Source organism: Dasypus novemcinctus, chromosome 17, assembly GCF_030445035.2.
Source record: "Dasypus novemcinctus isolate mDasNov1 chromosome 17, mDasNov1.1.hap2, whole genome shotgun sequence".
NCBI lineage: Eukaryota > Metazoa > Chordata > Mammalia > Cingulata > Dasypodidae > Dasypus > Dasypus novemcinctus.
Window position 1 is genome coordinate 50,147,341 of NC_080689.1, and position 27,683 is coordinate 50,175,023.

A 27,683-nucleotide genomic window follows, 5' to 3' on the forward strand; every position below is an offset into this window, starting at 1 on the left:
ATGGAACTTTTGTCTCTGCTACCCAGAGAAAGGGAGTCTTAAAATTGCAACCATTTAGTTGTAGGAAATCATATATTTTGTACACTTGAGTTTGTGCACTAAAATTTATACCTGCCACATCTATGATGGGTGTACAGTGCATTGATGTTTGCAATATTCTAAAGTGTTGCAAATGAATTTTCTAGGCATATGCATCTGTTTTTACAAATTTTATCTGCTGGATCACTTTGAAACAGTATAGATTAACCGAAATGGAGAAAACCCACTTTGTGCCTAGCAATGCATGGATTAGGCTTTTAATGATTTTTTTCCTTTGATAAAGCTATTGATATGACATCATCCTTCATGCTACTATCTTGAACATTTGTTTTCTCTTCTATACTTTTTTAGGTTGAACAGTGTATTCAGTATTGCCACAAGAATATGAATGCCATTGTAGCTACTCCATGCAACATGAACTGTATTAACGCAAATCTTCTTACACGTATAACTGATCTGTTTACACATGGTGAAGTTGATGATTTAAAGGACAAGAAAGATAAGTTTAGGAGGTAATTTTTTAATTTGAATTTTATACCTAATGTTCCTGTTAGAATAAATTGATTTCTATTGCATTTCAGTGTATTTTAAATGAAGTGGAATTTATCCAGAGCCAATGGCTTAAGGGAAAAAATTAGGAATTAAATTAATTATTTTATGTAATATACATATGATTACATTCTGGTAATGAATTATGTTTAAAAATTATTAAGACATGCCTCGGTATAATGGGGAGGATTGGTTTGAAAGGAGGTAAGCAGTAACCATCTCATTTAGGGTCTGTTTAGGCCATGGCAAGGAGGATATACTTTATTCTAAGTGCGTTTGGAAACAGAGTAGTTACATGATCTGATTTTTTTTACCCCCACATTGTGTGCGGGGTGACCTCTTAAAGCTTTTTCCTTCCCCACGGTGTGTAGCCATAAGGTATTACATTAGTGGACAAATGTTGGATCTTCCTCCTCAAGTGACCTGTGGGGTTGGCTAGTATAGGAGATGAGCCTCCTGCCCTCTCTACATTCTAGGACCCCTGCCTTGAAGAATGGTTCTTTCTTATTACTTTTGATAATTTCACAGGGCTCTCTCTTTTCTCTCACTTGTACTTTTCTCTCCTTTCCTAAGGGTTAAGCCCTAGGACCACAGCCCTCAGAAAGGAAAAACCCTGAAAATGATTTATCTCTATAAATCACATACCACAGAAACCATAGACTGCAGAAAGCCATAAACATGGTTGGGGGTAAGGGGAGTCAAAGAGCACTGGGTTCATAACCTTCCACATTGTCTGAGCCTTGGTTTCTTCATCTGTAAAATGGGAAAATGGGTGCCTCAGTCTCAGGATTGCCATGAGAATTAGAAAAGATAATATAAATCAAGAACCCAGCATGGTGTCTGGTAACTAATATTAGTCTCTATAAATCATTGCTATTCTCGTCATAACAGTTATCATTCTTATGGAATGATAATTGCTCAGTTCTAATGCTGACTGACACTTGGGTAATTAAGAAAACATTAAATACTCCTTTAATTTAGAGTCGGTTAAATCAAATTAGGCAGTTAAATTATTTCAGTTAAATAAAGGAATGTTGTTTTAAGTGTAAGAAACACAGGTAGAAAATCGATGCCCTGTTTTCAAGAGAGCAGGGAACAAACATGAGGTGAATGCAAATTATACCCCAGACAAAAGACACCTCAGGTCTTTTCCTCATTGACACACAACTTTGTGAGGTCCATGTCTCATGTCCTCTTGATTTTTGTTTTTTACCATCCCCCTCCCCCGAGATGGCTCCCTCATCTGTATGCATGTTGTTTGTGCTCGTTGTCTGCTTGTTGATAGTGCTTGCTGTCTGCTCATTGTTTGTTTGTCTTCTTTTTTTTTTTTTTTTTTTTTTTTTTTTTTTTTTTAAAGATTTATTTATTTATTTAATCCCCCCCCCCTCCCCTGGTTGTCTGTTCTTGGTGTCTATTTTCTGCGTCTTGTTTCTTTGTCCGCTTCTGTTGTCAGCGGCACGGGAAGTGTGGGCGGCGCCATTCCTGGGCAGGCTGCTCTTTCTTTTCACGCTGGGCGGCTCTCCTCACGGGCGCACTCCTTGCGCGTGGGGCTCCCCCACGCGGGGGACACCCTTGCGTGGCACAGCACTCCTTGCGCGCATGAGCACTGCGCATGGCCAGCTCCACACGGATCAAGGAGGCCCGGGGTTTGAACCGCGGACCTCCCATATGGTAGACGGACGCCCTAACCACTGGGCCAAAGTCCGTTTCCCGTGTTTGTCTTCTTTATGAGGCACCATGACCTCCCGTGTGGGAGGCAGGCACTCTACTACTTGAGCCACATTTGCTCCCCCTCTGATTTTTTTTGTTAAGGTTTATTTTTATTTCTTTCTCTGCCCACCCCCCTCGTTGTTTTGTGCTTGCTGTCTGCTCTCTGTATCTGTTCATTGTGTGCTTGTCTTCTTTTTAGTAACCACCAGGAACCAAACCCGGGACTCCCATTTGAGAGGGAAGCAACCAATGCCTTGAGCCAACTCTGATCCCTCTGATTTGTTTTAAAAGATGATTCTGGTTGCTATGTGGAGAATAGATTGTGGGGTATTAGAGTAGAAGCAAGAAGAACAGTTAGGAGTCTGGTAAGAGATGACCAAGTTTAGACAGTGGTAGAAGGAATGGAGCTGGAAGGAAATAAGATGGATTCAGGGCAGATTTGTGAATGGAATGATGCGGGAAGAGAGACAAAAAGTGGATCTAAAGATAATTATTAGGTTCAGAGCTTGAGCATCTAAATGGATCATGATGCCGTTAATGAAGAGGGGAACTTGGGGTGAGGGGAACCAAGAGATGAATTTGGGTCTTGTTTAGATTATTTCATATACTTATTGGGCATCCAGGTGAGGGGGGAAGGTAGACAGTTTGAGATGCAAATCTAGAGTTTAGGTCAGAGGTCAGGACTTAAAATAGAAATTTAAAAATAGGTGAAGTTTGAAGCCATGGAACTGGATGAGATTTCCTAGCAAGAGTCCATTATTAATAATTTTTTGTGTGTCATGTTCAAGAATTCTTGAACTGTCTAAAGGTGGTAATATATTCTCCTGTGGTTTTCCTATTACTCATCTTGAATTAATTTTTGTGTATGGATGAAGTAGGGGTCAAGGTTCATTTTTTCCCAAATAGGTATCTAGTTGACATAGCATCATGTATTGATCATTCTTTCCCCATCAAATCACAGCAGCACCTTTACTCTGTAAATCAGGTGACTACATGTGAAGTCTGTTTCTGAATTCTCCATTTTGCTCTGTTGATTTTTTTGTCTGTTCTCGTGGCAGTATCACACTGTCTTAATTATAGTAGCTTAGAATAATTTTTGGTGTCTAGTTATCTAAATTCCCCAGCATTTCCTGTCAAGATTGTTCCTTGGTTATTTTAGGTTATTTACTTTTATGTATAAATTTTATAATCTGCTTGCTAATTTTTTCTTTCTCACACACACATGCATTCCCACATGCATGCAACACATACAGATCTGCTGGAATTTGGGGATGATTGAATCTGTAGATGAATATGGAAGATCTGACATCTCAACAATGTTGAGTCTTCCAGTCCATAAACAGAGTATCCCATTTACTTAGGTCTTCTTTAATTCATTTCAGAAAGGTGTTAGAGATTTTGGTGTAGAGATGTTTTCCTTTTTCATTAGATTTACTCCTAGGTATTTGATTTTTTTGGTGCTCTTGTAAATATTATTTTTATTTCATTTTCTAATTGTTAGCAAGAGAGTATCAACAGTAACAACCCAATATTTAGGGGTTCAACAGAGGAGGTATAGCCAGTGAGGGGCCTAAGGAGGAGGAACCAGTGAACTAGCAGGGATGACAGCAGAAAAGAGGGTTTCAAGAAGGAAGTGATTAAGTGACCAACTGTGTGGAAAGCTGCTACAGTGTAAAGCAAGATAAGGACAAAATGAGATAAATTGGATTTAGCCAACGTTTTTCCAAAAATTTGCTCTGATTGGGAGCTAAAAAATTTAGCAGAACCTATAGGAATAGGCTCAAGGGAGGATATTTTAAAGAAGGGAGATAAAAGAGTATGTTTATATGCTTATCAGTATGATCCATTAGACAGTGAGAAATTGATAATATAGGGGATTATCCAAGAGTTAAGTCCTTGTGGGGAATTATCCAAGAGGTAAATACTTGAAAAAGGAAATGGAGTTAGCTTTTAACAACAGGCATTCCATGAGAGAAAATGGAGAAGTAGGGTCCTGACAGCCAGGATGTACTTTGGGAATTAATGACGCACTTAGAAGACTATGCATATTCATATTATGCATAATAATGAGTAGTTAATATTTAGTGAATGCTTCACAATGCTGGCACTATGCTCAACTCTTTAAAAACATTGTGTATCATAGAAATGTGTTAAAGTGTTCATAGGCATTGTCACAGTGGGTGGAGATTCACACAAAAGCTGAAAGAATATCCAATTTCCATCCTGGGGAACTCTGCCACATTCTCTAATGGGGCAGCAAGAATCCCCCAAGTACAGGGACAGTGACTAGAAGATGAATGGACCGTTTATGGGCCCTTGATATTGATGACTGTACTTATAAACCTTTTCTTTTGAAATTGAAACTTAGCCTAGTATTATAGTTGCCAAAGAGTTACCTTGAGAGCCTCCTGTTGCTCAAATGTGGCCTCTCTCTAAGGTAAACTCATCATATAAATGCATTACCTTCTCAGTGGTATGGGTCATGACTCCTGGGGATGAGCCTCCCTGGCACTGAGAGATTACTACCAAGCAATGCAACTGGAAAACGACCTGGACCAAAAGGGGAAAGGAGAAACACAAATGAGTTTATATGGCTAAGAGACTTCAAAGTGAGTCGGAAGGTCATTCCAGAGATTACGTTTATGCACATCTCAGCAGAATCTCATTGACTGCCAAAGTAAATATCACCTTAAATAGCAGCGCTCCTGAGGACTCTGGAGACATCCAGACACTATGGGCAGGGCAGACAGCTCAAGAATTTGATGCCTTGCCAGAGGGCCCTACTTTGGAATTTATGCTCCCCAGTATGACAAAGTTGGATGCAGTTATGGTTTCCCTACACATGGCTCTTCTGCCCCTTCTATTCATACCTATAGTAAGTACTAGAGTTGATAGGTGTACATCCAAGAGACTTAAATCCTTGGGCTGTCCATGTGCCAGTTGGGCCCTGAATCTCAACAGAGTTGCAATACTTACTGTTCAATTCATTGGACTTACCCAGGACAACTAACAAGGTGGTGTGATGATGATGAACAACATCCATCCCAAGGAACAGAGAGAGTCTACAACTGCAAGCAAGATAGTCCCATCCATCTGCCCAATGGGATCTAAGCCCCATCTTAGTTAGAGGTGGAGTGGGCATCACCATCCCAGAATCCTCAGGATTGAGAATGAATAATGGACTAGAATAGACTTACTGTTATTCTACTATAGGCTTATTGTGATTCTATCAATGAAAGAACTTTTATCATTGATGTGGAAGCAGTGGCCACTGGAGGTTCTGAGGGGAGGGAGAGGGAAAAAATAGGTGTAATATAGGGACATTTTCGGGACTTGGGGATTGTACTGAATGACATTGCAATAACAGATACAGGACATTATATATCTTGTCATAACTTACAAAATTGTGCGGGAGAGAGTGTAAACTACAATATAAACTGTAATCCACACTTAGTGGCAATGCTCCACAATGTGTTCATCAATTATAACAAATGTACCACACTAATGAAGGATGTGTTAATGTGGGAAAATATGGGAAGTGTGGGGATGAGGGCATATGGGAACCCCCTATATTTTTAATGTAACATTTATGTAATCTAAGTATCTTTTTTAAAAAATGTGTATTTTAAAATCAATAACAAAAACATTGTATCATTTTACTCTTATAAAACCTTGTGAGTTTGGATGATTAATCTCATTTTATAGATGAAAAAACAAGAGGTTCAGAGAGACTGAGTTGCCAGAGAACACATATCTAGTTATTGGTAAACCCAGGATTGTTTAATTCCCAAAAAGAGAGGTAGATATCTATCAGTTTTGTTTTTCTTGAGAAAACAGATCCTTGATCACAAACAGTTCTCATTAATAGGTCAGTTTACTTAGTAGAAGACCAAAGAGTACTATAGACTCTCAAAGAGGGGCTAAGAATTTATTCATCTTATTTCCTACACGTACAAATAGATATAGTGCTTATTTTCATGACTATCAAGTAACTTTAGTAAAGTACAGTACAGAAAATTAATTTGTTGGTCATTTGTTGTTAATAGTAAACTGTTTTGTAAGAAGATTGAGCGACTGTTTGATCCTGAGTACGTGAATCCAGATTCTCGGAGTAGTGCAGCAACATTATATAGGTATGCTAGTATGTTATTGATTAGGTGCCATATATTACAGCTAAATTCTTTTTCCTTTTACTTCATTTAAAATAGTCTTCTTGGATGTTCTTATGTCATCTTTGTATTTTAGGTGCTATTTGTGTAAGAAACTTTTAACAAAAGAAACAGAAAGAAGAATTCCTTGCATTCCTGGAAAAATCAATGTGGATCAACATGGAAATATTATTTATATTCACATAAGGTGTAGTGAAAATAAATATAACTTTTTACATGTTTTTATGTTCTTTTGAATTTTACAATAGATCCAGATATGTTTTCATGTGAGTTTTGGCATATGAGGAAGATTGTCTTTAAAATTCAATTTTCCGGGAAACGGACTTTGGCCCAGTGGTAAGGGCGTCCGTCTACCACATAGGAGGTCCGCGGTTCAAGCCCCGGGCTCCTTGACCCGTGTGGAGCTGGCCCATGCGCAGTGCTGATGCGCGCAAGGAGTGCCGTGCCACACAGGGGTGTCCCCCGCGTAGGGGAGCCCCACGCGCAAGGAGTACACCCATAAGGAGAGCCGCCCAGCGCGAAGGAGGGAGCAGCCTGCAGAGGAATAGCGCCGCCCACACTTCCCGTGCCGCTGACGACAACAGAAGCGGACAAAGAAACAAGACGCAGCAAAAAGACACAGAAAACAGACAACCGGGGGAGGGGAGGGGAATTAAATAAAATAAATCTTTAAAAAAAAAAAAAGAGTATGCAGATGAAAATCCAGGCAAATATATATGTTAGAGGTGTTGTCAGGCAACTAATAAATTAAAAAAAAAAAAAAAAGTAAAATTAAAAAAAAATAAAATAAAATAAAATTCAATTTTCCATCATCCATTTATTTGTTCATCATACTTTTTTTGTATTCCTTTAATGCATAGCTCTTTTTTCCCTTTAAGTTCAAAATAAGCCCTCATTCTGAGTTTTGGGGGGAGCTGTTATAACATCTCAAGAAAGGAGAAACATTACCATGTTTGTGTTCTTTAACAACATCCTACTGCTTGCAGTTTATCCAAAGAGGTAACATTGTGTTTAAAAAGCATTTTAACCAGAAGGGCATTTATTGCTATTCCCCTGTATCCCCAAGATGGCCTCCTCATCTGTTTGCTCATTGTTTTTGCTCATTTGTGCTCGTTATCTGTTCATCGTTGTTGTTGTTTTTTTTTCTTTTTGTCTGCTTGTTATCTGTTTTTTGTTTTTTTTCTTTAGGAGGCACTGGGAACCTCAATTGGGACCTCCCAGGTGGGAGACAGGCACTCATCTGCTTTAGCCACATCTGCTCCCTGCTAACTTGTTTTTGCTCATGGTTTCCTCATTGTCTTGCTTGTTGTTTTTGTTCCATGTGTGCTTATTGTCTGCTCATTGTTTGTTTGTCTTCTTTAGGAGGCACTGGGAACCAAACCCAGGACCTCTAATTGTGGGCGGACACTCATTGCTTGATGCACATCCACTCCCCATATTGCTATTTTTTAAGGAGCAAAAAAATATGGAACACCCAAAAGATTAAACAAACTAAAATGTATCTGTGTCATAGTATAGCTTTATAAAGCACATCTAATCAGTTATTAATATGCAGCTTTTAAGAATAATCTAAATGAATATATACTTATATATTAAGTTGTTAGTGGTAAATTATGGGCAAAAAAAAAAAAGTTTAAAGAAAACTGGAAACATGTTCACTAAAATGTTAAAACTGTAGTTTTACCTTTAATACTTTTATGAATGGTTTTAATTTTCTTTTTGCTCATTTTCTTTTCTACAGTAACAATGCACTTTTATTAAATAAAAAACCTATACGTGTTAAATTTTATGTTTTAAAAATTAAAATAGAAATACGGGGAAACATGTAACATTCGACCCTAGTATTTTTTTTTTTTTTTAAAGATTTATTTATTTATTTTAATTTCCCCCCCTCCCCTGGTTGTCTGTTCTCGGTGTCTATTTGCTGCGTCTTGTTTCTTTGTCCGCTTCTGTTGTCGTCAGCGGCATGGGAAGTGTGGGCGGCGCCATTCCTGGGCAGGCTGCTCTTTCTTTTCACGCTGGGCGGGCGGCTTTCCTCACGGGCGCACTCCTTGCACGTGGGGCTCCCCCCACGCGGGGGACACCCTTGCGTGGCAGGGCACTCCTTGCGCGCATCAGCGCTGCGCATGGCCAGCTCCACACGGGTCAAGGAGGCCCGGGGTTTGAACCGCGGACCTCCCATATGGTAGACGGACGCCCTAACCACTGGGCCAAAGTCTGTTTCCCGTCGACCCTAGTATTAATAGCACAGTCAACTTTTTTTTTTTAAGATTTATTTTATTTATTTATTCACCCTCACCTCATTGTTTATGTTTGCTGTCTACTCCTTGTATCCATTCACTGTGTGCATTCATCTCTTTAGGAAGCACCGGGAACTGAACCTGGGACTTCCCATGTGGGAGAGAGGTGCTCAGTTATTTAAGCTACCTCGGCTCCCTGCTTTGTCATGTCTCTCATTGTCTTTCCTCTTTGTGTCGCCTTGTTGCATCATATTGTTGCATCAGCTTGCCACACCTGCCTGTCATGCCAACTCGCTGGCTTGCTCATCTTTTCCAGGAGACACCAGGAATTGAACCTGGGACTTTCCGTGTGGTAGGCGGGAGCCCAATCACTTGAGCCACATCCACTTCCCCGCAGTCAATTTAAATGTTTTGTTTTCTCTCAGTACAGGGAATCTTCAGTAATTTTATCAAGCCCCTGAAATATTTTAGTGTTTCGGTCTTGAGATTTGATTCACCTTTTGAAAATGACTTCCCTTCTGACAGCAGTACTTATTAATTGTGAAAAAAGTAATTGATAATACCTAAGAATTGTCTTTAAATAACCTTTTAAAACAAATTGCGCCTATGTAATTTGTAACAGCATGATGGCATTGTGGTATTTCTTGGGCTAAGGACAAAAATAGCAAAAACTAGTAAAGATTAAAATAGGGACTTGGATAAAAATAGGAATTTGAGTTACACATAACCATAGCAAATGTGGTTTTAAGTCTTTGCCTTTTTTTTTTTTAAGATTTATTTTATTTATTTCTCTTTCCTCCCCCAACCCGTTGTCTGCTCTCTGTGTCCAGTCACTGCGTGTTCTGTGTCTGCTTATACCCTCAGCGACACTGGGCAACTACGTCTCTTTTTTGTTGTGCCATCTTGCTGCATCAGCTCTCCGTGTGTGTGGCACCACTCCTGAGTGGGCTCCGCTTTTTTTTTTCATGCAGGGTGGCTCTCCTTGCAGGAAGTACTCCTTGTGCATTGGGCACCCCCACATAGGGGCGCCCCTGCATGGCACGGCACTCCTTGCATGCAGCAGCTCTGTGCATGGGCCAGCTCATCACATGGGTCAGGAGGCCCTGGGTATTGAATCCTGGACCCTCCCATATAGTAGGTGGACACTATCACTTGAGCCACGTCCGCTTCCCTTTGCTATTCTTTAACTTCATATTATTTAATTACAAAATGGAAATTGCCTAGATGTGATTGTATGTAACGAACTATAATGCTCATTTATTAGAAATGGCTTTTGAAATTAATATACAGAACGAATACATTGATGAAATGTTGAGAATCACAATGTCTTGTTTTACAACATGTGCAATTACATTAAAGGTTCCACTTAACAACATATACCTAAGTCCCAGGTTTTGGCCTGCTTCAAACTGTATTTAATTTGTAACTCTTTGTACAGCTTAGCAAAATAATTTGGCAGTGAACCTTTCATACATTTTTTTAGTTCTCTACAGAATAAATAAACTTCCTCATGAAATATCTGCCTTTCACTGTGGCCCACATCACACCGATTACTTAGGCATGTAAAGCCAAAAATTTTAAAAATCTGTTTAAAATAAATTGTTTGTTTGTAAAATAATATAACAATTATTTTCCCCAGAGAAAAGACTTGGGATGTTCATGAGTATTTGAACAGTCTTTTTGAAGAATTAAAGTCTTGGAGAGATGTATATTGGCGATTATGGGGAACAGTCAACTGGCTAACTTGTTCTAGATGTTATCAGGTGAGAAATTTTTTTTCTTATATATCCTGCTCTGTAAACATTGAGAACAAGCCTCTTTTAATATATGCTATTTAATAAGTATGCTTGAGTGTATTTAGACAATATCTGATATATTTAAAGAAACTCTTGGTAAAAATAATAGTGCTATTAAACCTTGCTTGCAGGTAGCTTCATTTCTCTTGGCATATTTCTTCTTCCTCTTTTTTATTTTCATTGCTGAAACAATCAATGACTTGCTGAATTCTTAGAAAGCCAACAGGTTTTAAATGAGCAAACCCAGATAACTCAATAGACATAAAATACAGTATCTTCATTGCCTTTATTTCCAGTCAGTCAAAACAGTTTCTTCATTGGCCCATAAGTTTCTTTAGAGATTCACAAGCACCTTTGCAGTCAGGTACATTGATATGTGTCCTTTTTATTCTAATAATTGTGTTCCCCAAAAGTTTTGTCCTTTTTTAAATAAATGAAGTCATATGATAGAAGCACAAGCAAGCTTGCTATTTGAAAGAACCTGTAGTGAATCCACTTCTAAAATAAAGAAGTCATAGTCATTCCTAATTCCTAATTAATCTTATACATAAATTCAGAGTTTTCTGCATAAAACTTTACATGAGAAGTAAATCCCTAAAGTCTCCCTCCTTGTGTTGCTTTTCCTCTCTCACTTGGGTTATGATTTTCAACAGAGGGCAGAAGAGCAACTTTAAAAAAGATGTATAATTTCACTGTGAGAATAATTGATTTTATATTTTTTATTCAGGCTTTTCTCTGTATTGAATTTTCACATTGTCAGTATCATTCAGAAGCAGTGGTTTATCCTACTGCAGCAGATGCATTGAATACTGTTGGCACTGGAATTTATCCTTGCTGTAATCAAAAGGTTCTTCGATTTGATCCCACTCAGCTTACAAAGGTAAATCTTGAATGTTGCCCTTTTGTAGTTATACTAACACTTTTTATTTAAACCCTTTTATTGTTTGTAAAGTATAAAAGTAACACAATTGTGTAGAAAGGACTTCAATCAATACGATATGTATAGCAAAATGTAGAATTGCCTCTCCATACCATTCCATTATTCTGCACCTCTTATTAGGGGTAATCACTGTTAAAAAGTTTCCTTTTAGACTTTGTTTTCTATATTTCAGACACAAATTGTATGTAATTTGTTTGTGTTAGAAATGGGGCCATACTCATATTATTCTGTTATTTGCTTTTTATTTACTTATTTTTTTAAAAAAGATTTATTTATTTATTTATTTCTCTCCCCTTTTCCCCCCACCCCAGTTGTCTGTTCTCTGTGTCTATTTGCTGCATCTTCTTTGTCCATTCTTTTGTCGTCAGCGGCACGGGAATCTGTGTTTCTTCTTGTTGCGTCATCTTGTTGTGTCACCTCTCCGTGTGTGCGGTGCCATTCCTGGGCAGGCTGCACTTTGTTTTGCGCTGGGCGGCTCTCCTTACAGGGCGCACTCCTTGTGCGCGGGGCTCCCCTACGAGGGGTGACACCCCTATGCGGGGGGCACACCCCTGCGTGGCAGGGCACTCCTTGTGCGCATCAGCACTGCGCATGGGCCAGCTCCACACGAATCAAGGAGGCCCAGGGTTTGAACCGCGGACCTCCCATGTTGTAGACAGATGCCCTAACCACTGGGCCAAGTCCGCCACCTCTGTTTACTTATTGATATACCAAGGTCATCCTTCTATGTCATTTTATTTATCTGCAGTGTAGTAATCCAAGCTGTGCATATATCACCATTTATTTAACCATTCTCCTACTGATGAACATTTAGGTTGTTTCCAGGTTGATGGTATTACAGTATTGCAATGAACATCCTTACACCTATATGTTGGTGTAATATGTGAGCATTGCTATAGGTTAGATTTGTTGATCACTCACACTTGAAAATATTAGGTAATTAAATTTCATGAGAGGATGAAAAGAACTTAAAGCTCTTCTGTGTCATGTCATCTGGACAACAAATATTTATAAAGCACCAAAGATGTGCCACACACTGGACAAGGCAGAGAATAGTGCTTAAAATTAGACAAGTTTCTGCTTTCATGAAGCTTACAGTTCAGGCATTAATACCAAAAAGGAAAAAAAAAACTGACAAGGAAATGTAAAATCGCACCTGTGACAAGTTTGAAGAAGTACGAAGGGCCATAAATTTTTGTAATTCCTATAGTGACCTGCCCACTGAATTCAAGGAAGGTCTCCTTACAGAGTTGTAATTTAGTTGAGAGCTGAAGGATGGGTAAGAGTATACGAGGCGAAGAGGAAAGTAAAGAGCATTTTGGTCAAAACAGCAAGGCCAAAAGGAACATAGTCAAGTAGAAGAGACTGAAAGAAGGCTGCTGTAGCTATTATAGAAAGTATGCATAGCTCTAGACAAGTTTGGAAAGATAGGCAGGGGTCATGCCATGCAGAGCAGGGCACTGTGGGCCATGTTAGAGTTTTTTTTTCTCCCAAATTTTGAAAATATCACTTTTATTGAGGAATATGGTTTGGGTGTGATCAGTGGGTTCAGCTGTAAGAAGATATTATCATAGTAATCTTAGAGTTGATGGAACCTTGGACTAGGGTTGTGGAAATTAAAAGAAGTAGATAAATTTCATATTTAGGAGGTAAAACTGAATTGACTTAAATGGACTGTGTCATAGGGAGAGGGAGGAGTCAAGGATAACTTGCTTTTTTGCTTGTGCCTCCAGTTGGATGTTGGTGCTATTCACTAAGAAATAAACAGCAGAGGAGAATCAGGTTTGGAGAATAGGTCATGAATTCCATTTTGGACATTTAGAGTTTGAAGTGCTTTATGTGATAAACAGGTAGAGGCATACATACAAAGATAACCGGGCATAGATGGCAACAAGTTACCATGAATGGGAACAGCAGAAACAGACCACAGGAACTACGTATACTGGAATTAGTGATACAGACTATAAATAAATAGTTAGTAGTTTAAGTTAATAAAAGCTAAGCTTGTAGGAAGTGGATGTGGCTCAAGCAGTTGCGTGCCTGCTGCCCACATGGGAGGTCCTGGGTTTGGTCCCTGGTGCCTTCTAAAAACAAAAACAAAAGCTGATGTGACTCAGTGGTTGAGCTCTGGCTTCCCACATACAAGGTTTTGGCCTCATTCTCCTGCCCCAGTACCATTTAAAAAAAAAAAGCCAAGCTTGTAAAATAATCACAAATGGCTAGTTCACCAAGAATTGATTGTACCTAATAACTTGGCTTTAAAATATATAAAGCAAAAATATTGATGATTTGCAAAAAGTAGAAAAATTTACAATGATAGCATATTTTAACACACTTCTCTTAGCATAATTGATAGATCAAACAAATAAAAAAATCAGTAAGGATGTTGAAGATCGAACAATGAGTTGTATTTATCTATTAGACCAAGTTTGTCTAGTAAACAAACAGCTGCAGAATATGTTTTTAAAAAACATATATATATATTTTTAAGCATATATTGAACAGTTACAAAAATTAATCATATGTTGGACCATAAAAAAGTTTCAACAACTTTCAAAATATTGGGCCATGATGAATATATATTATGTTCACATGATGGAAATGGTAGAGAAATAACTAGAAAATACCTATATTTATTAAACTTAAGAAATAACACTTTTTAAAAACAGATTTTAAAAAAATTATTTCTCCCTCTCCACCACCACTCATTGTTTGTGCTTGCTGTCTGCTCTCTGTGTCTGTTTGTCTTCTTTTTAGGAGGTGCTGGGAACCAAACTTGGGCCCTCCCATGTTGGAGGGAGGCACTCAATCACTTGAGCCACCTCTGCTCCCTGCTTGTTTTGTGTCTCTCATTGTTTCCTGTTTTGTCTCTTTGTTGTGTCATCTCGTTGCATCATCTCTTTGCATCATCTCATTGCATCAACTCACTGTACCACCTTGTCACAACAGCTCACTGTCTGTTCATCTTCTTTAGAAGGCACCAGGAACCGAACCTGGAACCTCCCATGTGGTAGGTGGGTGCCCAACTGCTTGAACCACATCTGCATCCCAAGAAAAACACTTTTAAAAACCTGATCAGGAAAGAAATCACAAGAGAAATTAGAAAATATTTTTAACTAAATGAGTTTTAAGAAGACATACATTGGAGGATTGTGGGAAGATGGAATTGGTCCCTCTGCGCAAACAACTATTGAACTGGCTAACTCTACTATTTTGGAATTCTGAAGTCTAGCAAGACATTTGTAGCACTGAGAGACAAGGCGAATACAGAGGCTGGTAAATTTTGGTGAATTTCACTTTCCATGTAGTGGCTACCACTCCAACCTACCAGCTGTGTGACAGGCAGCTGGGGACTGCAACCCACATCTCTGGTACAGTTTACTGGTGTCAGGGTGGACAGTAAGGATCTTTGTTCTCCAAAAACTGTGTGGGGTGTGGTCTGATTGCTGGGGGAATAGCCTGGAAAGTGGACATTATTTCAGCCCCCACAGACTGAAGCAGCAGAAGACACTTAAAGAAACAGCACTTCTTTTTTCTTTCCTTTCTCCATTTGGGAGGAAAAATAATTTGGACAAGTTACAAACATAGCTCTAGACTTCAACAAGTGAAAAAAACAGCAATCCCAGAAAAATGGGAGTATTTCCAGAATTATCACATCCTAATATTCAAAATGTCCAGTTCTTACAAAAAATTACAAAACATTTTGAAAAATAAAAATGCAAGGATTATTCATAGGGAAAAAGAATTTGACAGAAACCATCACTAAGAAAGCACATACATTGCTACTGTTAGTCAAAGATGTTAAATCAGCTGTCTTAAATATGTTCCTTGAGCTAAAGGAAACCATGGATAAAAAACTAAAGGAAAATAGGAAACTATCTGAACAAAATAAAGTTAGAAATTATAAAAAGGAACTAAAGAAATGCCAGTGCAGAAAAGTACAATAATTGAAATGAAAAAGTGCCTAGAAGCATTCAGTGGCAACAGCAAATCTGAGTAGGCAGAGAGAAAGGACCAGGGAAATAGAAGATCAGACAGTTGAAACCCATTCTGAAAAGCAGAAAGGAAAAATAATGAGGAAAACTGAGCAAAGTCTGAACTATCTGTAGGATACCATGAAGTATACCAACATATGCATCACAGGAGTCCCAAAGGACAAGAGAGAGAAAAGGGGGCAGAAGTAGTATTTGAAGAAATAGTGGCTGGAACTTCCCCAATCTCATGAAAGATGAAGCTCAGTGAACTTCAAGCAGGATAAACTCAGAGTTCCTTCCACATTGAAACACATTCCAGTCAAATTAACAAAACCCAAAGACAGGGGGAATTTTGGAAACAATGAAAAACAACTCATCAAGTACAAGGAATCCTCAAAAAGCTGTTTAACATTATCAGCAGAAATCATGGAGACTAGAGGCAATGGAATGACATTTAAAGTCCTTAAAGGGAAAAAACTGTTTACCAATAAATCTATATTTGGCAAAATTATCCTCCAAGAATGAAAGGAGAATTAAGACACTTATAGATAAACAGAAGCTGAAGGAGTTAATTTCCAGGAGGTCTGACCTACATGAAATGCTAAAGGGAGTCCTTCAGGCTAAAATAAAATAAAATACTGTCATTAGACAGTAAGTCAGAGCCACAAGGAGAAATAAAGAGCACTGATAGAGGTAACTATATGTGAATATAAAAGCCTGTGTTACTGTGCTTTTGATTTTTAACTGCTTTTTTTCATACACCTTAAAAGGCAAATGTGTAAAACCATTAATGGATACGCAATGTATGAAGACATAATCTGAAACAGTTACATTATAAAGAGGGAAGGACAGAGAGGTATGCAGTATAATTTGTGTATGAGTGAAACTAAGTTTGTATTATTCAAACTAGATTGTTATAAGTTTAAGATACTAATTGTAATCATAAAGATAACCAATAAAAATGACAGAAAATACAGAAAAGGCAAGAATGGGGAATCAAAATGATACATTACAAAAAATTAACAAAATACAAAAGGTGGTAATGTAGTGCTTGAGGAACAAAAAAATAGTTAAATGGCAGAAGTAAATTCTCTTTTATTAGTACTTAAATATAAGTGGATTAAACTATTGAAAGAGATTTGCAGGTTGGGTTTTTAAAATAATCCATCTATCTGCTGTCTGTATGAAACTCATTTTAGACATAGGTCAAAGAAGTTGAAAGTAAAAGGTTGGAAAAAGATGTTCCATGCAAATTGTAACCAAAAGAGAGTCAGGGTGACTATACTAATGTCAGACAAAATATACTTTAAGTCAGAAGAGATTATAAGAGATAAAGAGAGCATTACGTATTGACGAAGGGTTCAATCCTATAAGAAGTTTTAATAGTCTATTTTTTGTTTCATATATTCACACCTAACACAAAATATATGAGCAAAAAATAGAATTGAAGGGAGAAATATACAGTTTTAAATTATAAGTAGGAGAAATCGATACACCGTATTCAATAATAGATAGAATACGCAGAAGAGGATCATTAAAGATATAGAAGACGTGAACGCTATAAACCAACTAGATTCAACAGACATCTATAGAACACTCCACCCAAAAACAGAATACAATTTCTTTTCAAGTGTACATGGATCATTCTCTAGGATAAACTGTATGTTGGGACACGAATCAAATCTTAATAAATTTATGAAAGTGGAAATAATCTCTCACCACAAAGGAATAGAACTAAAAAACAATAACATAAGTAAAACTGGCAATTTTACAAATATGTGGAAATTAAACAACACTCTCAACACTCAGTGAGTCTAAGAAGAAATCACAAGAGAAATTAGAAAATGCTTAGAAGGAAGCAGATTTGGCTCAGCAGATAGAGCATCCGCCTACCACATGGAAGGTCCAGGGTTCAAACCCAGGGCCTCCTGACAGTGCTGATGCACGCATGGAGTGCCGTGCCGTGCAGAGGTGTCCCCTGCGTAGGGGAGCCCCACGCGCAAGGAGTGCATCCTGTAAGGAGAGCTGTCCAATGCGAAAAGAGTGCAACCTGCCCAGGAGTGGTGCTGCACACACGGAGAGCTGATGCAGCAAGATGACGCAACAAAAGGAGGCACAGATTCCCGGTGCTGCTGACAGGAATACAAGTGGACACAGAAGAACATACAGCGAATGGACACAGAGAGCAGACAGCTGGGGAGGGAGCGGGGAAGGGGAGAGAAATAAATGAATCTTTAAAAAAAGAAAAAAAAAGGGAAACGGACTTTGGCCCAGTGGTTAGGGCGTCCGTCTACCACATGGGAGGTCCGCGGTTCAAACCCCGGGCCTCCTTGACCCGTGTGGAGCTGGCCCATGCGCAGTGCTGATGCACGCAAGGAGTGCTGCACCACGCAGGGGTGTCCCCCGCGTAGGGGAGCCCCACGCGCAAGAAGTGTACCCATAAGGAGAGCCGCCCAGTGCGAAGGAGGGAGCAGCCTGCCCAGGAATGGCACCGCCCACACTTCCCGTGCCGCTGACAACAACAGAAGCGGACAAAGAAACAAGATGCAGCAAAAAGACACAGAAAACAGACAACCGGGGGAGGGGAGGGAAATTAAATAAATAAAAATAAATCTTAAAAAAAAAAAAAGAAAAAAAATACTTAGAGATGAATGAAAATGAGACACAACAAACCAAAGCTTATGGGATACAGCAAAGGCAGTTCTCAGAGGGAAATTTTTATCTGTAATATTCCTACATTAAAAAAGAAACAAGATAACAAATCAATAATCTAACTTCACACCTAGAGGAATTAGGAAAAGAAGAGCAAACTAAACCTAAAATTAGCAGAAGAAAGGAAATAAATATTAGAGCAGAGATAAATGAAATAGTGAATAGAAAAAAAATAGAATCATTGAATCCAAAAGTTCGATGCTAAGTGAAATAAGACACAAAAGGATAAATACTTTATGAATCTACTTATTTGAGAATATGTAGAATATGCAAAATCATAGAGCCAGGAAGCATAATAGTGGTTATTAGGGGTTGGAGGGAGGGTAAAAGGGGAAGTTATTCCTTAACGGATACAGAGTTTCTGTTTGGGATGGTAAAAATATTCTGGAACTAGATACTGGTTGAAGTTCTACAAATTGTCAGTGTACTTAATATCACTGATTCGTACACTTGGAAATGGTTAAAATGGGGAAACAGATGTGGCTCAAGCAATTGGACTCCTGTTTACCAGATGGGAGGTCCCAAGTTCAGTTCCCTGGGCCTCCTGGTGAAGGCAAGCTGGCTTGCTTGAAGAACAGGCCTGTACGGAGAGCTGGTCTGTGAGGAGAGCTGGCCTGCACAGCAAACTGATGCAACAAGATGACATAACAAATAAGAGATACAGAGGAAAGACAGTGAGAGACACAACAAACCAGGGAGCTGAAGTGGCTCAAGCAGTTGAGTACATCTCCCACATTGGAAGGCCCTGGAATCAGTTCCCTGGGCCTCCTAAAGAGAAGACAAGCAGACACAGAAGAGATGCAGTGAATGGACCCAAAGAGTAGACAGCAAGCGCAAGCAGCGGGGTGGGGTATTGGAATAAACAACTAAAAAATAAATAAATGGTTAAATGGGTTTATGTTATGTGTGTTTTGTAATAAATAAGTGTGTAAATAAATAATAAATAAAACAAATAGTTAAATGTTTAAAAAACCACACATCAGTATATATGGGATATAGCTAAAGCTTATGGCATATTTCAGGAAAAGAAAGTTTGAAAATTAGTGAGTTCAGGATCCATCCCTAGAAGCAAGAGAAAAAGTTTTAGTTTGCTAAGTGGCTGAAAACAAATACTATAAAATGCGATGGTGATAATTATGGGCGTTTATTAGCTTACAATAAACTGAAGCCATGAAAATGTCCAAATCCAAATCAAGTCATCATTGAGACAATACTTTCTTGTTGAAGACTGGCAGCCAGCGATCCTGGATTCCTCTGTCACATGGCAAGGCACATGGCAGCATCTGCTGGTCTCTTCCTTCCCTTCCGGGTTCATTGCTTTCAGCCTCTTGCTTCTGTGGCTTTCTCTGTCTAAGATTCATTCTCTTACAAAAGATTACAAAAGAAGGATTAAGACCCACCTGAATGAGGTGGGTCACATCTTAGGTTAAGATCCTACTTGCCAAAAGATCCTACTTACAGTGGGTCCACACCCACAAGAATGGATTAACTTTAAGAACATACTTTCCTAGGGTATATATATATACTTCAAAACCCTGCAAAAAGCAATAAAAGAAAATAGAAGGAAATAAATAAAGAGATATAAATTAAACTAACTAAATTCATGAACCTCCTTTATTTGTTTGACCAGTTAAGAAAAAAGAGAGGGAAGACATAACCAACATCAAGATTATGAACAGGAAAATTTCTACAGATCATATAAACATTAAAAGAGGAGAATAAGATATTGTGAACAACAGTATGCCAATATGTTTGAAAATATAGGTGATTTGGACAATTCCTGGATAAATAACATCTTACCAAAACTGATACAAGAAGAAATAAAAAGTCTAAGTGGCCCTCTAACTCTTAAAGAAATTGAAACAGTAAAAAATATTTTTTGAACTTTTAAAAAAATTTTTTATTTTTATTTTTTAGATTTATTTATTTATGTCTCTCCCCTTGCCCCCCACCCCGGTTGTCTGTTCTCTGTGTCTATTTTGCTGCATCTTCTTTGTCTGCTTCTGTTGTTGTCAGTGGCACTGGAATCTGTGTTTCTTTTTGTTGCGTCATCTTGTTGTGTCAGCTCTCCGTGTGTGTGGTGCCATTCCTGGGCAGGCTGCACTTTCTTTCACTCTGGGCAGCTCTCCTTACGGGGCGCACTCCTTGCGCGTGGGGACACCCTACACGGCACTCCTTGTGCGTATCAGCACTTCGCATGGGCCAGCTCCACATGGATCAAGGAGGCCCGGGATTTGAACCGCGGGCCTCCCATGTGGTAGACGGACCCCCTAACCACTGGGCCAAGTCAGCTTCCCTAAAAAATATTTTAAACAAAGAAAACTCCAGGTCCAGATTCCTGAACCAGCATATTCTGTCAACTGTTTTACAGAAGCAATAATGCCAATCTTAGACACACTTTTCCAGGGAATAAAAAAGTACACTTCCCAAATTATTCTGAGACAAGTGTAAGTTTGATATGAAAACCTGGTGAGAATATGGATCAGGAAAATTATAGGACATGTTCATTCACAAATATAAATGCAAAAACTGTAAACAAAATAGGCATCTAAATCTAGCAGTACATAAAAATGGTACTTATGACCAAGTTGAGTTCATTTCTAGGGATGTAATGTTAGTTTAACATGAGACAATCCTTCCATGTAATTTGCTGCAATAACAGATTAAAGGAGAAAATCATCCCCAAAGATGAAAAAAAAAAATGTGTACTTTAAAATATCACCATCTTTTTACTGGTTAAAAACCACAAAAAACTTCTTTCCTAATTCAGGAATAAAAGGAAAATAATTTAATCCAATAAAGGGTAGCTAATAAAAAAATCCAAAAAACAAAATACACACATAGTAGTGAAACATCCTAAGATCAGGAACACAGTAGGGATGCCATTGTCACCACACTTCTATGCAAATTGAACTGGAGTTCCTGGAAAGTATATTAATATAATAAGAAATTAAAGATATAAGGATTAAAAAAGAAGAAACAAAACTCATAATTTGCAGATAGTACTATATACATAGAAAACCATAAAGTATCTACAGATAAATTATTAGAATTAAGAATTTAGGCAAGTTGCTTTATTAAAAATCAATTTACAAAAATCAGTTGTATTTCTTTATACCAACAGGGTTAGAAATTTAAATTTATAAAAAGAAGCCATTTATAATATCAAGTACTTAAGAATAAACCTAACAAAATGTGTGCAAGATCTCTATATAGATCATATTAAACATTTGAGAGAAAATAAAGATGACTAGATAATGGAGTATTGCACCGTTTTCACAGATTTAGATCTAGACAAACTGATTTGTCTAGATTGATGCAATCTCAATAAAAAATCCAAACAGTTAAGTTAGGCTGATTGTAAAATTTATATGGAAACACAGAGAACCAAGAATAGCCAAGAGGGAAGCGGACTTGGACCAGTGGATAGGGCGTCCGTCTACCATATGGGAGGTCCGCGGTTCAAACCCCGGGCCTCCTTGACCCGTGTGGAGCTGGCCATGCGCAGTGCTGATGCACGCAAGGAGTGCCCTGCCACGCAGGGGTGTCCCCCACATAGGGGAGCCCCACACACAAGGATTGTGCCCCATAAGGAGAGCCACCGAGCACGAAAGAAAGTGCAGCCTGCCCAGGAATGGCGCCACACACACGGAGAGCTGACACAAGATGACACAACAAAAAGAAACACAGATTCCCAATCCACTGACAACAACAGAAGTGGACAAGAACACGCAGCAAATGGACACAGAGAACAGACAACTGGGGGAGTAAGGGGAGAGAAATAAAATAAATCTTTAAAAAAAAAAAAAAAAGAATAGCCAAGATACTTTCAAAGAAGACAAAGGTAGATATGTTTGCTTCCTGATACTGAGATTTATTATAAAATGTGGTTATTAAGATAGGATAATAATAACAAAGAGTAGATATAAGTAGAAAAAGTGATACTGGACTTCTTTACTATTCACACACAAAGGCTGTGTGTAAAAGGAAAACTAATAAGCAATTAAAAGGTAATGCCACAGGGAAGCGGATTTGGCTCAATGGATAGAGCATCCACCTACCACATGGGAGGTCCAGGGTTCAAACTCAGGGCCTCTTGACCTGCGTGGTGGGCTGGTCCACCACATAGGGGAGGGAGTTGCATCCCGCAAGGAAAGCCGCCCAGCACGGAAAAAGCATGGCCTGCCCAGGAGTGGCGCTGCACGCGCGGAGAGCTGATGCAGCAAGATGATGCAACAAAGAGAGACACAGATTCCCGGTGCTGCTGACAAAAATACAAGTGGACACAGAAGAACACATAGTGAATGGACATAGAGAGCAGACAACTGGGGGGTGGGGGGGCAGAGAAGGGGCAAGAAATAAAAAATAAATCTTAAAAAAAAAAGATGCCACAAAAGAAGAGGGTAGTAACTTCAAGTACATTAATTACATAAATAAATTGAGGCTGAGAAGATAAACGCACATGTTGAAAGGGTTATTAGAAACACATATCCATAAAAGGTTCATATTAAGAATATATTTGTACAGCTCCAAGCAGGAGAATCGTGTCCATCAACCATGTGGGTTTAAGCCCTCGATATAGAGGTGGAGTGGACATCACCATCCCAGGGTCCACAGGATGGAGGAATAAAATATGAATTAGAGTGGACTTTTTTTTTTAAGATTTATTTTTTATTTATTTCTCTCCCCTTTCCCCCTGCCCCCATTGTCTGCTCTCTCTGTCCATTCACTGTGTGTTATTCTGTGTCTGCTCGCATTCTTGTCAGCAGCATCAGGGAGCTGTGTCTCTTTGTGTTGCGTCATTTTGCTGCATCAGCTCTCTGTGTGTACAGTGCCACTCCTGGGCAGGCTGTGCTTTTTTTGGACAGGGCAGCTCTCCTTATGGGGTGCCCTCCTTGCACATGGGACTCCCCTATGCGGGGGACACCCTGCGTGCCACAGCACTCCTTGCGTGCATCAGCACTGGGTGTTGGGCCAGCTCACCACACGGGTCAGGAGGACCTGGGTTTGAACCCTGGACCTCCTATATGGTAGGCAGATGCTCTGTCAATTGAGCCAAATCCACTTATTGAAAGTGGACTTAATTTTATTCTACTATAGAACTATTGTGACTAGTAATAGAAGAAACTGTAGTGTTGATTATGGAGAAAGTGGCCACGGAGGTTGCTGGGGGCAGGGAAAGGGAAGAAGAGATGTAATGTGGAGGCATTTTTGGAACTTGGAGTTGTCTTAAATGATATTGCAGGTACAGATGCTGGACATTATATATCCTGCCATAACCCACTGAATGGACTGAGGAGAATGTAAACTACAATGTAAACTATAATCCATGTGGTGTAGCAGTGCTCCAAAATGTGTTCACGAAATGCAATGAATGTGCTACAATGATGAAAGAGTTTGTTGATGTGGGAGGTGGAGTGTGGGATATGCGGGAACATTTTATATTTTTTAATGTAACATTTTCGTGATCTATGTATCTTCCAAAAAATACAATAAAAAAATAAAGACACTGAAAATTTTAAAAAATTTTAAAAATAAAAAACATCCAAATTGGAAAGGAAAAAAAAAAGAACATATTTGTTAAAAACTGCGGCTCAATAAGAAAAAGACAAACAATAGGCACTTGGCATATGAAAATATAAAATTGTTGTTAAATATGAAAAGGAGCTCAATCTCATTTATAATTGGGGGAATGCAAATTAAAGCCACAATGAGATGCTGCTGCGCACTCACCTTAATGGCTAAAGTTAAAATGTCTGACCATGTGTTAGCGAGGACGGGGAGTAAGAAGGAACCCCGCTGTGCGCTGGTGGCAGTGTGATTTGGAACAATGTATACTTGTGCACCAGGGAACATGTGAAAGAATGTTCACAGGAATAGTATTTGTAATAGCCCCAAACTGGAAACAACCCACCCATCAACAGCAGAATAGATCAACAAATTGTGTGTCTTCCTTCATTGGAATACTATCCATGAAAGCAAATGTTATTGCTAACATGGAATACCATGATTGGATTATAATAATTTGAACAAAGTAAGTGTTTAGGGATACTCCTGAGGTGATAAAAGTATAAAGAAAAGGAAGGAACTGAGATCTCCATAAAAGCTGGAATAAAGGGAGGAAGTTATGATTGGGAATTTGCACCTGAGCCTCCCCAAGTGTTGGCGATGTTCTGTCTCTTAATGGGTAGAGCGATGGGTATTCTTGGGATTTGTTAAGCTGTACATTTATTGTCTTGTTCTTTTCTGTATGAACATGATTTTTCCCCAACAAAAATTTGTAAGATTGTTTATATGGCTAAGCATTAAAGAACAAAAACATGCAGTGATCTTCAAAGGTATGTTTCACTAATGAACCAACCTCTCTAATATAGTGTCTTACCTGACAGGGGTGTAAAGTGAGGGAACATCTGGTTGCTCTTTGTGATCAAGGTGAAGGTGGGAATTTGCTGTCCTGTCCAACTACTAGAATCCTGGATGATCTCCTCAAGCACAGAGATGTCATTATCGTGCCTTTTTCTAAAGACACAGTTAGGTGAGAAACAAAAACAAAACCACCGTACCGCAGCTTTATTTAGTGGCTCCTATTTTAGAATCTCCTGTCTCCTATTTGAATGTCAATCCTCAGATATTTTGCATTATTTCTGAAAGCTTAAATGAAGCTGTATGTTAACTCACAATAAGAGAAAACAGGTGTTTTTGCTAGGCAAAACACTTTAAAGTATTGAAGGTACAAGGGGAGGAAAAATTAATGAAAGTGGTCCTTGGTTATTAAAAGGGTTGGGACTTTCAATCCAACTCTTTTTTTTTCATAAAGTACTTTTTAATTTTTCTAATTTATTTTTTGTTTTTTAAAGATTTATTTATTTCTCTCCCCTCACTCCCCTCCCCCAGTTGTCTGCTCCCTGTGTCCATTCGCTGTATGTTCTTCTGTGTCTGCTTGCATTTTTGTCAGTGGCACCAGGAATCTGTTGCTTTTTGTTGCATCATCTTGCTCCTTCAGCTCTCCATGTGTGCCGCGCCATTCCTGGGCAAGCTGCGCTTTTTTCACTCGGGGTGGCTCCTTATGGGGTGCACTCCTTGCACGTGGGGCTCCCCTACATGGGGGGACAACCCCTACGTGGCAGGACACTCCTTGTGCACATCAGCACTGTGCATGGGCCGGCTCACTACACGGGTCAGGAGGCCCTAGGTTTGAACCCTGGACCTCCCATGTGGTAGGTGGATGACCTATCAGTTGAGCCACATCCGCTTCCCTTAATCCAACTTTGTTTTTTTTCCTCCAAGTGACTTCAGCTCTTCTTAAGAACTTGATTGATACAGGCAGAAGGGAAAAAAAGTTGGTGGTTGAGATTTTTTCATAACTTTGAAGCCTTTGAATTCATTAATTTCTGAAGTCACTTCCATAGCTTTGTCATTGTAGCAGGCTGTTGTGTTGGGGGTTGGCAGGACCCTTTAATAGAGGCTGTTCCCGGAGCAGTACAGTTACGACAACCCGTTTCATCAGCTGACAAGTGTGGTCCTTGTGCTGTGGCACTCTCCCGTATGGAGTGACTTCTGTTAGATGAATCGTCAGATGAATTAAGAAATGTAAATGTTGCAGTGGCATGCCCAGTACTTAGGAACTATGTTTCTTTCCAAGAAGCAATTTATAAAATATTAACAATAAAAGAGATATCATTCATGTTTAAATTTTTAAGAATGTCTTTTTCTTTCAAGTGAGTCTGGGGTTGGCCCCTGTGATGAAAAGAGTTTAGACTGTGATGTTTTACTGGAGCCAAACACACCTTGGGGCCCGAAAACTGGGGAGCTCAATGCTGTGAGTAAACTGTTTCATTTATTCTTTATTGATATAAACAATGATGACATTTAATACTTTGAGAGGAACCTGATCAGTTTAAATTAAAATTGAAAATTTAATCAAGAATTTACTCACTATCTAGTCTAGTATTAGTATCTAAATACTAAGGTACGCTGAGTTAATAGAACTGTAAGGGTAATCGAACATTCCTTACTCTCAATTAATATATTTAAGTTTTGGAAAAAATAATATGCTCTTCAGGAATTTTATTATGGACAAGTAATGTTTGAGGAATGAAGATAGTATAAATAGGATATTTTGGCCCCTGCTAGTTCTAGAAATGATTTCCTATATGAAATTCCATTTTAAAAATTGTAACCAAGACTGCATTTAATTTTTTCAAAGTCTTCAAAACTGAATTTATATTTTTATGTGGCTGGAAAGCTTTGATTCCTTTGACTCCTATTACTAAAGATCAGGGAATCTCTATCTGTGAACTTCCTGCCCTTGTGTTGGTTGGAGTAGCTTGACATGAGAAAGTGAAATATTCCACGAAAAGTGCTTTATACATTCCAGAGGACAGTCATTAATATGTATTAATTATATATAGAATAACAAATTAGAGTTCTTGAATGTCCGTCTATAATCTGGTTCCTTAATTTGTGAAAAACATAAATATTAAAATATGATTGAAAATTGTATTATCTCTACATGTGATTTACTTGTCCTTTGAACGTGGCACTGGAAAACATTGTTTTTTCTTTTTTTTAACATCCGCATATTCCTTTAGACGGGGATTTTAAATACTATATTAATACATCAGTTATAGCCTGAGTTTTAAATTATGTTTCAATCTTGAAAATTTGTCACTGTTTTCAACTCTTCTACAATATCCATATGAAAATAATAAAAGAATCACAATCTGGATAAATGCAGATTTATTAATCTCTTATTCTTCTGTCTTTTTTATAGTTCTTGTCATTGAAAAACTGGACTCTGCAACTGGTAAATGAATAATTCAGCTTTCATCTCTTTTTTCCTAAATTAAACATTTGAAAGAATGGTTTTAGTATTTTAATTTATAAAAGTTCAGCTTTCATAATTTTGCTCTTACAAAACATACCATTAAGTTGTTTAAGACAGATAGTTGTCGTCTGGCTGTATAATCCATATGTCAAGCTAAGTGACATGTTTTTAGTCACTTTAAATTTTTAGTCACTTTAAATCACACTTGGGGCATTGAACAAACCAACACTCTATTAAGTTCCAGTTGTTCAATTTGATTGATTGGTTGATTAATCAATTAAAACTTAAAAAAAAATTTTAATATACTTAGATTACATAAATGTTACATAAAAAATATAGGGATTCCATATGCCCCATTCCCTACCCCTCCCACACTTTCCCACATTAACAACATCTTTCATTAGTGTGGTACATTTGTTATAATTGATGAACACATTTTGGAACATTGCCACTAAGTATGGATTGTAGTTTACATTGTAGTTTATACTCTCTCCTGCACAGTTTTGTAAGTTATGACAAGATATATAATGGCCTTTATCTGTCACTGTGATATCATTCAGGACAATTCCCAAGTCCCAAAAATGTCCCCATATTACACCTATTTTCCTTCTCCCTTCCCTCACAACCTCCAGTGGCCATTGTCTCTACATCAATGATAAAAGTTTTTCCATTACTAGAATCACAATAAGTGTACAGTAGAATGACAATAAGTCTATTCTAGTCCATC

At 38.4% G+C, this 27,683-nt stretch overlaps 1 protein-coding gene across 16 annotated transcripts in view; it reads left to right on the forward strand.

Moving 5' to 3' along the window:
* Nucleotides 1-27,683, forward strand: part of SANBR (SANT and BTB domain regulator of CSR) — a 93,725-nt gene that overhangs the window by 40,848 nt on the left and 25,194 nt on the right. For 9 of the 16 annotated variants that reach the window (XR_011646110.1, XM_058278616.2, XM_058278617.1 and 6 more), the window contains 8 exons: nucleotides 391-551; nucleotides 6,345-6,431; nucleotides 6,544-6,654; nucleotides 10,347-10,470; nucleotides 11,231-11,383; nucleotides 24,519-24,664; nucleotides 25,849-25,948; nucleotides 26,903-26,935. Coding sequence is in view for 15 of the 16 variants with exons in the window: in XM_058278616.2 (XP_058134599.1) it covers nucleotides 391-551; nucleotides 6,345-6,431; nucleotides 6,544-6,654; nucleotides 10,347-10,470; nucleotides 11,231-11,383; nucleotides 24,519-24,664; nucleotides 25,849-25,948; nucleotides 26,903-26,935 (915 nt within the window). In the remaining variant the exon portion in view is untranslated. The remainder of the gene's footprint in view (nucleotides 1-390; nucleotides 552-6,344; nucleotides 6,432-6,543; nucleotides 6,655-10,346; nucleotides 10,471-11,230; nucleotides 11,384-24,518; nucleotides 24,665-25,848; nucleotides 25,949-26,902; nucleotides 26,936-27,683) is intronic. The other 7 variants (XM_058278622.1, XM_058278623.1, XM_058278632.1 and 4 more) reach the window with 2 other exon arrangements.